This window comes from Budorcas taxicolor, chromosome 2 (genome assembly GCF_023091745.1).
Source record: "Budorcas taxicolor isolate Tak-1 chromosome 2, Takin1.1, whole genome shotgun sequence".
NCBI classification, from domain to species: Eukaryota; Metazoa; Chordata; class Mammalia; order Artiodactyla; family Bovidae; genus Budorcas; species Budorcas taxicolor.
The window spans coordinates 50,120,419-50,132,980 of NC_068911.1; the positions used below are offsets into that span (position 1 = coordinate 50,120,419).

Genomic DNA, 12,562 nt, shown 5'->3' on the forward strand with positions numbered 1-12,562 from the left:
ATGAGAGCAACTGTATGGTAGTTGAAACATTCTTTGGCATTGCCCTTCTTGGGGACTGGAATGAAAACTGACCATTTTCAGTCCTATGGTCACTACTGAGTTTTCCACATTTACTGGCATATTGAGTGCAGCACTTTAATGGCATCACCTTTTTAGGATTTTAAATAGCTCAGCTGGAATTCTGTTACCTCCACTAGCATTGTTCATAGTAATACTTCTTAAGGCCATGTGACTTCACACTCCAGGATGTCTGCCTCTAGGTGAGTGACCTCATCATCACGGTTATCCAGGACATTAAGACCTCTTTCTGTGTAGTTCTTTGTATCTTGTCACCTCTTCTTTATCTCTTATGCTTCTATTAGGTCCTTAACCATTTCTGTCCTTTATCATGCCCATTCTTGCATGAAATGTTCCCTTGGTATTTCCTGAAGAGATCGCTAGTCTTTCCATTCTACTGTTTTCCTCTACTTCTTTGCATTGTTTAAGAAGGCCTTCTTATCTCTCCTTGCTATTCCCTGGAACTCTGCATTCAGTTGGATATATTACTCTTTCTCCTTTGCCTTTGACTTCTCTTCTTTCGTCAGCTTTTTGTAAAGCCTCCTCAGATAACCACATTGCTATTTTGCATTTCTTTTCCTTTGGGATGGTTTTGGTCACCACTTCCTGTACAATGTTATGAGCCTCCATCCATAGTTCCTCAGGCACTCTGTCTATCAGATCTAATCCCTTGAATCTACTTGTCACTTCCACTGTATAATCATAAGGGATTTGATTTAGGTCATACCTGAATGGCCTAGTGGTTTTCCCTACTTTCCTCAATTTAAGTCTGAAGTTTTCAGCAAGGTGCCCATGATCTGAGCCACAGTCAGGTTCAGGTTTTGTTTTTGCTGACTACAGTATAGAGGTTCTCCATCTTCAGCTGTAGAGAATAGAATCCATCTGATTTTGGTACTGACCATCGGGTGATGTCCATGTGTAGAGGTATCTCTTGGGTTGTGGGGAAAGGGTGTATGCTAAGACCACCATGTTCTTTTGACAAAACTCTTGTTAGCCTTTGCCCTGATTCATTTTGTACTCCAAGACCAAACTTGCTTGTTATTCCGGGTAACTCTTGACTTTCTTTTACATTCCAGTCCCCTATGATGAAAATGACATCTTTTGGGGGTGTCAGTTCTAGAAGGTGTTGGAGGTCTTTATCAGTTCTGTAGCTCAGTCATGTCTGACTCTTTGAGACCCCATGGACTACAGCACGCCAGGCTTCCCTGTCTATCACCAACTCCTGGAGCTTGCTCAAACTTCTGTCCGTCAAGTCGGTGATGCCATCCAACCATCTCATCCTCTGTCGTCCCCTTCTCCTCCCACCTTCAATCTTTCCCACCATCAGGATCTTTTGTAATGAATCAGTTCTTCACATCAGGTGGCCAAAGTATTGGAGTTTCAGCTTCAACATCAGTCCTTCCAATGAATATTCAGGACCGATTTCCTTTAGAATGGACTGGTTGGATCTCCTTGCAGTCCAAGGGACTCTCAGGAGTCTTCTCCAACACCACAGTTCAAGTATCATTTCTTCAGTGCTCAGCTTTCTTTATAGTCCAACTCTCACATCCATACATGACTACTGGAAAAGACATAGCTTTGACTAGACGGACCTTTGTTGGCAAAGTAATGTCTCTGCTTTTTAATTATGCTGTATATGTTGGTCATAGCTTTTCTTCCAAGTAGCAAGCATCTTTTAATTTCATGGCTGCAGTCACCTTCTGCAGTGATTTTGGAGCCCAAGAAAATAAAGTTTGTCACTATTTCCATTGTTTCCCCATCTATTTGCCATGAAGTGATGGGACCGGATGCCATGATCTTAGTTTTTATAGGTCTTCATCAGTTCAGTTGCTCAGTCATGTCTGATTCTGTGCGACCCCATGGATGGACTGCAGCACTCCAGGCTTCCCTGTTCTTCACCATTTCCCAGAGCTTGCTCAAACTCATGTCCATCAAGTCACTGATGCCATCCAACCATCTCATCCTCTGTCATCCCCTTCTTCTTTGAATGCTGAGTTTTAAGCCAACGTTTTCATTTTCCTCTTTCACTTTCATCAAGAGGTTCTTTAGTTCTTCTTTGCTTTCTGCCATAAGGGTGGTGTTATCTGCATATCTGAGGTTATTTATATTTCTCCCAGCAATCTTAATTCCAGCTTGTGCTTCATCCAATCCGGCATTTTGCATGATGTACTCTGCATATAAACTAAATAAACAGGGTGATAATATACAGCCTTGATGTACTCCTTTCCCAATTTGGAACCAGTTCCATGTCCAGTTCTATTGTTCCACGTCCAGTTTTAACTGTTGCTTCTTGACCTGCATACAAGTTTCTCAGGAGGCAGGTAAGGTAGTCTGGTATTCCCATCTGTTGAAGAATTTTCCACATTTTGTTGTGATCCACACAGTCAAAGGCTTTGGCATAGTCAATAAAGCAGAAATAGATGTTTTTCTGGAACTCTCTTGTTTTTTTGATGATCCAGTCTCAACGTTGGCAATTTGATCTCTGGTTCCTCTGCCTTTTCTAAATCCAGCTTGAACATCTGGAAATTCACGGTTCACATATTGCTGAAGCCTGGCTTGGAGAATTTTGAGCATTACTTTACTAGCATGTGAGATGAGTGCAATTGTGCGGTAGTTTGAGCATTGTTTGGCATTGCCTTCCTTTGGGATTGGAATGAAAACTGACCTTTTCCAGTCCTGTGGCCACTGCTGAGTTTTCCAAATTTGCTGGCATATTGAGTGCAGCACTTTCACAGCATCATCTTTTAGGATTTGAAATAGCTCAACTGGAATTCCATCACCTCCACTAGCTTTGTTTATAGTGATACTTCCTAAGGCCCACTTCACTTCACATTCCAGGATGTCTGGCTCTAGATGAGTGATCACACCATCGTGGTTATCTGGGTCATGAAGATCTTTTTTGTACAGTTCTTCTGTGTATTCTTGCCACCTCTCCTTAATATCTTCTGCTTCTGTTAGGTCCATACCATTTCTGTCCTTTACTCTGCCTATCTTTGCATGAAATGTTCCCTTGGTATCTCTAATTTTCTTGAAGAGATCTCAGGTCTTTCCCATTCTACTGTTTTCCTCTATTTCTTTGCATTGATCACAGAGGAAGGCTTTCTTATCTCTTCTTGCTATTCTTTGGAACTCTGCATTCAGATGGGTTTATCTTTCCTTTTCTTCTTTGCCTTTAGCTTCTCTTCTTTTCTCAGCTATTTGTAAGGCGGCCTCAGACAACCATTTTGTCTTTCTGAATTTCTTTTTCTTGGGGATGGTCTTGATCACTGCCTCCTGTACAATGTCATGAACCTCTATCCATAGTTCCTCAGGCACTCTGTCTATCAGATCTAATCCCTTGAGTCTATTTGTCACTTCTACTTTATAATCATAAGCTCTAGACAGTCAGCAAAAACAAGACCTGGAGCTGACTGTGGCTCAGATCATGAACTCCTTATTGCAAAATTAAGAGTTAAATTGAAGAAAGTAGGGAAAACCTCTGGACCATTCAGGTAGGACCTAAATGAAATCCCTTATGATTATACAGTAGGTCTCTATAGATTTGGTCAACTTTAGCTTCTTCGGCATCAGTGGTTGACCATAATAGAATAAACATTGTTTTCACTGCGTACATTAGATTATATGCCTTGAGAAATAGCACAATAATTTTTCTTATGTATGTTTCAGTAATCATTTAAAGTAGGTTGTTTTTTAACAAGATATACTAGATGATTAGAAGCAGTATGCATACTTAATTAATTTCAACAGAATTCAAATGAAATATTTGCTTTATTTGGCTTAACAACTACAGTACCTTAGATAATGCCAGCCTTCTCTGAATTGAACAATGCCTGGATAGAATCTTGATTATAAATGTTGACAGTAGTATAAAATTTAAATATTTTATATATATCTATGTAAACAATAATTACTAAAGATGTGGCTAACTTTTCAGATATGACTATTTTTCATTAGCACTTAGGGAAAAATCTCAAAAAATTATAATAAATAAAATGAAATTTATTCAAAATCAATTCTAACTAATAACCAGCATAGGTTTTGGAAGTCATTTCTTAAAGATGAATCATCAAAGACCTGAAACCACATGAGATGGTTTTAAATTAATTTTAATAGTGTTAAAATATTAATTTTAATATTGTTATATCTATGTTTCAGCAATCAGTGACAGGATTTACAAGGAGACATAGATTGGTCTACATATTTATATGATGCTCAGTTGTGTCTGACTCTTTACAACCTCATAGACTGTAGCCCACCAAGCTCCTCTGTCCATGGGGATTCTCCTGGCAAAAATAGTGGAGTGGGTTGGATCTTCCCAACCCAAGGATCAAATCCAGGTCTCCCGCATTGCAGGCGGATTCTTCACCAGCTGAGGCGTCAGGGAAGCCCTTTACGTGACCAAATGGTAACAAATGTATTTCTGCTATAATTCTATATCAAATATAATTCTAGCAGTTATTCTCTTCAATGTGAAGCCTTGGACACACACAAAACCTTTCAATAATAAAGAGTTTCTTTTCTTTTTTTTTTTTTTTTTCCCAGTCCTAAGGGCTTTCTAAAACTTTGAGTCTTTTAGGATAATTAAAGCATTTTCCAGCAGGATGACTGAAATTAGGATACTTTTAAACTAAACTTGTTGGCTGGTATTAAGTGGCAGTTATAAAAAATTCTCTATAGTTAAAATTCTAGAGTTTCCTTATTGCTTTTAGGGACTAATTAGATAACCGGAAACTACATTCTTTAAAGCAACTCAGGGCTTTAACTAAAGGGAAAAACAGTAAAGCATTTAGAGAAAAAATTTTCTCTGGTACTAAAAGCAGAAGAATGAAAGCAATTCTGTCTGTATGCTCCAACATTTTCCAAGAGGTATAGAATTAAAATTGGTTTATCTGAAATACCTTATTGCAAAATATCATGTAAATGGAAGAATCCATATTACTTCCAAGAACTAGTAAATCTAAATCCACAAGAGAGCACTCGGTTGATAACACCTTGTATACAAAAGACTATTGTGGAGTTGCGGTTCTTGTTCTTAAACTAATGCAAACTTCTAGTAATTATATTAATAAGCTGAAACACTTGCCAATATTTTTACTACGCTTGTGTTCTAGTCCTCTAAGTTTGAATCATTATAAAGCAATCTAGAAATCTAAAAAAAATCCCACCATTTTCCATATTTGTAAAATTGTATTTTAGGTATAAAAAAACTTTCCTTTAAAATTTAAAGGGTAAGGCCTCTCAGCGGCCCCGCCCAGGCGGCTGCCCGTGACCTGCCAAGGCGCGGGGAACGGAAAGCCAGGAGGGGCGAGACGAGTTCAGTTCGCCATGGGGCTGTTTGGAAAAACCCAGGAGAAGCCCCCCAAAGAGCTGGTCAATGAATGGTCATTGAAGATAAGAAAGGAAATGAGAGTTGTTGACAGGCAAATAAGAGATATCCAAAGAGAAGAAGAAAAAGTGAAACGATCTGTGAAAGATGCTGCCAAGAAGGGTCAGAAGGATGTCTGTGTGGTTCTGGCTAAGGAGATGATCAGGTCAAGGAAGGCCGTGAGCAAGCTCTACGCATCCAAGGCGCACATGAACTCTGTGCTCATGGGGATGAAGAACCAGCTGGCGGTTTTGCGAGTGGCTGGTTCCCTGCAGAAGAGCACAGAAGTGATGAAGGCCATGCAGAGTCTTGTGAAGATCCCGGAAATCCAGGCCACCATGCGGGAGCTGTCCAAAGAGATGATGAAGGCTGGGATCATAGAAGAGATATTAGAGGACACTTTTGAAAGCATGGACGATCAAGAAGAAATGGAAGAAGCAGCAGAGATGGAAATTGACAGAATTCTGTTCGAAATCACCACAGGGGCCTTAGGCAAAGCACCTAGTAAGGTGACAGATGCCCTCCCAGAGCCTGAACCTTCAGGAGCGATGGCTGCATCAGAAGATGAGGAGGAGGAGGAAGAGGCCCTGGAGGCCATGCAGTCCCGTCTGGCCACACTCCGCAGCTAGGGCGCCCTAGCCGGCCGCAGGCTTTCCTCCTGGGCCCATCACAGGGCGCACACTCCTTGAAGCCTCTGCCATTTCTATGTCTTTTGCACTACACCTCTGGGTGAGACACTGCATTCTGGAGAAGGTTCTTTGCTATTCTCTCTTCTCTCTCTGCAGAGGCTTGGGATTCAGTGAGATTGTTCTTGAGAGGTGGTGTAATAAATGCATCATTTTCAGGAGTGTAAATAGAAGTTATCTTTTTAGGGGATGAGGGCAAAGAATTCTTGTCTTCTCACAGTGTACTTCAGAGAGTAGAGTTGATTGCCTGAATGTTGAGGACTCTGTGCTTTCTTTTTCTGGCCTGTAAAATACTATATAAATGGATTTTAATAAATTTCTCCTTTAACAAAAAAAAAAAAATAAATAAAATAAAATTTAAAGGGTAAGAGATATCATAAGCAGGAAGAAGAAAATGTTTCTTATGTGCTTGCCTTTTATTAGATAACTATGAAAAGGAATAGATGATTATTCTGTATATAATGAAATAAGCTAATGTATTCAGTGGCATGGGTAAATATGTTTATACTAGAGTTATCCATTTTTAAACCTTGTAGTGTGAGATGACTAAGTTGGTGGATCAAACAGCACCAATAAAAAGATGTTACCTCCCTGACTGATAATAGTAACAAAGGCACATGAACCGATTCTCCTTGCAATATGTATTACTCTTCCTTGACTGCTTGTCATCAAACCACTGGTGATTTTGAGTGGCAATTCAACACCAACTCACATAACAGGTTCTTAATAAATGTGTTTGACTGGCAATTCAACACCATAGGTTAACTGACAACAAGTGATTCTCCAGGATCACTCAGGTCATGAAAACTTAGCTTCTCAGCCTTTTTTACCTTCCCTGGGGTCCCTCAGGATCACCTTCAAGGCTAACAGAAATTTAGAGATGCTTTCACACCACCTACTGCCAGGACCTTAGCTGTTTGTGAATACACTACATTTCAATAACCTTGAACCACTGGAAAGAATTAAGATTAATGTTTAACTTTTCCCATTAATAATGATAATTTTTAAGTCTGTGGTGGCTGAGTGGTGAAGAACCTGCCTGCCAATGCAAGAGACGTGGGTTTGATCCCTAGGTCGGGAAGACACCCTGGGGAAGGAAACAGCACCCACTCCAGTATTCTTGCCTGGGAAATCCCACGGACAGAGGAGCCTGGAGGGCGACATCCATGGGATCACAAAAAGAGTCGGACATGTCTTAGCAACTAAACAACAACAACAGTTTCCATTAATGATGTTATTACAGCAGCTTACTCTACCAGGAACTGTGCTAAGTATTTTATATAGCATTATCTCATCTGTTGTTCTTAAGATTAGGTACCATTTTTTCCTTCATTTTCCAAAAGGGAAACCAAGGCACAGAGATTAAAGTGCCTTCTCCAAAGTGATACAGACATCAGGGTAGTGGGACAGAATTTGAAGCACTTCACTGCTTAAGAAATATACTGTACATTCTCATAACTATTGAAAGTATTCTATAATAGTGTGTGTTAGCCGCTCAGTTGTGTCCGACTCTTCGTGACCGTATGGTCTGGATCCCTCCAGACTCCTCTGTCCATGGGGTTGTCCAGGCAAGAATATTGGAGTGGGTTGCCATTTCCTTCTCTTTATTATTCTATAATAAAGGTAATTTGAGAGGTTTTATTGATAATATCAAATATCCCAAAGAACCTATCAATTTTTTAAAATGTATATTCTTACTGCCTTCTTCTCCTCCCTTCTAAAAGTGCTCACAGCACACATAATATCAAGTTTTTTATATGATGCCCCAAAGAGCTCTATACCTTATAATACTCAACATTCCCACCTGATTCTGCCACATGAAATTCAAGATTGTTCAGTCTTGGCTGACAAGCATGCTCTATTACAATACATGGCAGGTATGAACAAGAAAAAATCCTTTCTTCCCAAGTAGACAGCTGCTCTTTGTACAATCCTGCTTGGCTTGGGGAAATCACATCATAATGGCAGGGAGGGGTGAGAACTGACAAAGTACTGGGAAACAAGGATTGTTCTGTTTTTCTTGCTCTGTCTCTGACATGCGCTTACTCAACAAAATATACACATCCCTTTAGCACTGGCACACTAAATCACCTGTGACAAGCCTTTTCTATGCATGGACCAAAGCAGACATTTCAATTAGTTCACTGGACCATTCAAACGTTGAGATTAAAAGAAGTTTCTGAGAGATCAACGTGGTAAAAATCAGTAAGAGACTTTTCTTCAAAACACAACACAAGAAAAAAAGAAAAAAAAACAAAACCTCCACTGGGCAGGCGATACAGAAAGCAGCCAGCACCGGGCACGGCCGTGCTCCTGTGCCAAGAGACAGGCCTTGGAGCCTTAGTGGCCGCACCCACTGCGTGGTCTCTTTCCTTGCTCACGCCAAGCCCAGTGGGCAAGGAGTCCCTCAGGGCCCCGAGGCGGGCTCACTGCTGCGCTCCACACACGGGCACCTGGGCAGCGGTGCCTGGTAGAGGAGGCAGGAGAAGATGACACGGGGAAGCCGTTACGGGCTGGGTTTACAAGCGACACATCATTCCTGCTTACTACCAGGCAGAATCAGTCATCCGCTCATACCTAACTGCCAGGGAGACAGGCAAGTGGAGGCCAGCGTGTGTCTATGCAGAAGGGACACAGAAGGCAAACAGCAAGCCAGTCTCTGCCGAAGTCAGGGCCACCAACAGCAAGGGACCTTCCAAAAAGAGTAGAGGACCCCACAAAGAACAATGGTCCTAGTAGAAGCTTCAAGAACCTTTTGCGTCTGGCATGAAGGTGACTTTATGAGTGGCAGGCGACAGTCCCCATGAACCACAGCACGCCAGGCTTCCCTGTCCATCACCAACTCCTGGAGTTTACCCAAACTCATGTCCATTGAGTCTATGATGCCATCCAGCCATCTCATCCTCTGTCATCCCCTTCTCCTCCTGCCCTCAATCTTTCCCAGCATCAAGGTTGTTTCAAATGAGTCAGATCAGGTGGCCAAAGTATTGGAGTTCCAGCTTTAGCATCAGTCCTTCCAATGAACACCCAGGACTGATCTCCTTTAGGATAGACTGGTTGGATCTCCTTGCAGTCCAAGGGACTCTCAAGAGTCTCCTCCAACACCACAGTTCAAAAGCATCAATTCTTTGGCGCTCAGCTTTCTTCACAGTCCAACTCTCACATCCATACATGACCACTGGAAAAACCATAACTTGACTAGATGGACCTTTGTTGGCAAAGTAATGTCTCTGCTTTGTAATATGCTATCTAGGTTGGTCATAACTTTCCTTCCAAGGAGTAAGCGTCTTTTAATTTCATGGCTGCAGTCACCATCTGTAGTGATTTTGGAACCCCAAAAATAAAGTCAGCCACTGTTTCCACTGTTTCCCCATCTATTTCCAATGAAGTGATTGGGACCAGATGCCATGATCTTAGTTTTCTGAATGTTGAGCTTTAAGCCAACTTTTTTACTCTCCTCTTTCACTTTCATCAAGAGGCTCTTTAGTTCCTCTTCACTTTCTGCCATAAGGGTGGTGTCATCTGCATATCTGAGGTTATTGATATTTCTCCCGGCAGTCTTGATTCCAGCTTGTGCTTCTTCCAGCCCAGCATTTCTCATGATATACTCTGCATAGAAGTTAAATAAGCAGGGTGACAATATACAACCTTGACGTACTCCTTTTCCTATTTGGAACCAGTCTGTTGTTCCATGTCCAGTTCTAACTGTTACTTCCTGGCCTGCATACAGATTTCTGAAGAGCCAAGTCAGGTGGTCCAGTATTCCCATCTCTTTCAGAATGTTCCACAGTTTCTTGTGATCCACACAGTCAAAGGCTTTGGCATAGTCAATAAAGCAGAAATAGATGTTTTTCTGGAACTCTCTTGTTTTTTTGATGATCCAGTCTCAACGTTGGCAATTTGATCTCTGGTTCCTCTGCCTTTTCTAAATCCAGCTTGAACATCTGGAAATTCACGGTTCACATATTGCTGAAGCCTGGCTTGGAGAATTTTGAGCATTACTTTACTGGTATGTGACATGAGTGCAATTGTGCAGTAGTTTGAGCATTGTTTGGCATTGCCTTTCTTTGGGACTGGAATGAAAACTGACTTTTTCCAGTCCTGTGGCCACTGCTGGGTTTTCCAAATTTGCTGACATATTGAGTGCAGCACTTTCACAGCATCATCTTTTAGGATTTGAAGTAGCGCAACTGGAATTCCATCACCTCCACTAGCTTTGTTCATAGTGATGCTTCCTAAGGCCCACTTGACTTCCCATTCCAGGACGTCTGGTTCTAGGTGAGTGATCACACCGTCGTGATTATCTAGGTCATGGAGATCTTTTCTGTATAGTTCTTCTGCGTGTTCTTGCCACCTCTTCTTAATCTCTTCTGCTTCTGTTAGGTCCCAACCATTTCTGTCCTGTATTGTGCCCATCTTTGCATTAAATGTTTCCTTGGTGTCCCTAATTTTCTTGAAGAAATCTCTAGTCTTTCCCATTCTATTGTTTTCCTCTATTTCTTTGCATTGATCTCTGAGGAAGGCTTTCTTATCTCTCCTTGCTATTCTTTGGGACTCTGCATTCAGATGGGTTTATCTTTCCTTTTCTCCTTTGCTTTTTGCTTCTCTTCTTTTCACCCTTGGCATACCTTAAAACGAGTTTGAGAAGTTGCCGCCACAAACCGCTGTGTTTAAGGTCGAGACTGAACGACACCATGTGCTAGTCACTCAGTGTCTCCTCACAGCAGCCACACAGGAGAGCTTCTTAGCAGAGCTGGTTAACATTTCACTTCCCCGAAGACAACTTTAAAAAACTCTTCACTGACTAGTCACTTACGGCAAGGCTTTAATGCATAGTTGCAATTGAACTTTTTTGAGTAGGATCTTCTAAATTATATTTCTCCTGGTCCTAATTTTTATGATAATTCTTTATTTTACTTTAATGCATATTCTTTAACATTTATTGAAAGCTAACTATGTGCCAGGTAATATGCTAAATACTTTGCATAAATTAATTCATTTAACACTCATTTCAGCCTCATCTGTAGCACAAAAGTCTAAGAGGCTTAGAGTGAGTGATTAAGCAGTTTGTGTAAAGGACACAGACCTACAGGTCGGGGAGCTGCAAGATGATCTAATTCAAGGCTAGGCACTGTATGGTTTCCAGATTATTGCATATTTTGCTACGCTGTCTCAAATAGTATACAGGACGATGCAGGAGTGTAAATAAGTAAATAATTAAGATGCACTGATGTTTTTAGAAAGGTGCAGTGGATGGCAGGATGGCATCCTAGGGGAAAAGCTAGCAGATTAAAGATTCAACTTTTAAATGTAGTTTTCAGCTTTTCTTCCCATATTTGTAAGTCTCTGAGATAGAACCTCTTCTATTATTCATAAGCTTTACTAATTAGAAAATATCAACTACAGTTCATTTCTCAGGGGACTGTGAAGCCAGGAAACAAGCATTTATAGTATGTCTTCCTATGACCATGTCTCTTTGGAAAATTCAAAAAGCATAAGATGTGGTCTTTGCTCTTAAGGGTTAAAACCAAGTCAGGAAGTAATATTTGTTCAGTCAAATATCTGGGTAACAAGTAAGTGCTAAACTGTACCATAGTCCCTAAGTTTGAGAACAGTTCAGAAAAGGAAGAGCTAAATGTCAGATGCAATTTGCCAGCAAAGCATTGTTGGGGCAGGAGATATTTAAATTCTAAAGGGACAAAATAATGTCTATTTTGAAGATGCTATGTATTAATAAGAACTTTTAGTAACTGTAAAGCATGGGAGCAATAAAGAATAAAACTGCTCTGTTACAATTTATGAGATTCTTCTGATTAAAAATTCACAGTAACATCAATGACCTCCGTATGTCAGTCTACCCACTGAAATACCAAGAGCATTCTGTATATATTACATAATCATGTGACAAGCTACTTGTGTTTCAAGAGTTAAGTCAGACAGAAAATTTCCAATATGGATGATAGCAGCCTAGAATCACAGCTAGAATTTCCACTGTCAGATAAGGACCACAAAGCTAATGCTTTCATAATTCTTCTGCACTCTACCAGAACATGAGAGGAGGGGAAACGTGATGCTCACTTGGCTGAGCAGGCATACTAAACAAGAAAGCAAAGCTTCATAAATGTCAGTTCAAGCCTTCCTACTGGTGACATTAAAAAACTATCTTCTATCAAAATCTTAACCCACATCTTACTGGTCAAGCGTCCTGCACACGAGGAACCGACACAGACCTCATTTTCACCCTTCAGTGCCTGAGTCATTAAGGTGAGGGCCACAAAAGGACCTCTTCAGTTACAGCAGCCCTGGTCTGGCCTGCCTCTCCTTAAATACATTTTAATAGCAAGAATAATTTGGATCACATGCATCTCTAAGTCTTGCAAGGGTTTATAACTAACACCCACATAAAAATGAGCATAACACATCTGACCTTGATTTTTATCAAAAGTGTATACTC

At 40.8% G+C, this 12,562-nt stretch overlaps 2 protein-coding genes across 2 annotated transcripts in view; one reads left to right on the forward strand and one right to left on the reverse strand.

Moving 5' to 3' along the window:
- The window catches only part of MFSD6 (major facilitator superfamily domain containing 6), a 93,760-nt gene that overhangs the window by 12,636 nt on the left and 68,562 nt on the right, over window positions 1-12,562 (reverse strand). The window lies entirely within an intron of this gene.
- On the forward strand, window positions 5,297-6,428 carry LOC128064878 (charged multivesicular body protein 3). The gene has a single exon (XM_052657867.1). It carries the CDS (start codon window positions 5,383-5,385, stop codon window positions 6,049-6,051), a length of 669 nt encoding a protein of 222 aa, XP_052513827.1. The 5' UTR covers window positions 5,297-5,382; the 3' UTR covers window positions 6,052-6,428.

Coding starts and splice junctions, on each gene's coding strand:
- LOC128064878 (XM_052657867.1), top strand. CDS start 5,383: ATGGGGCTGTTTGGAAAAACCCAGGAGAAGCCCCCCAAAGAGCTGGTC.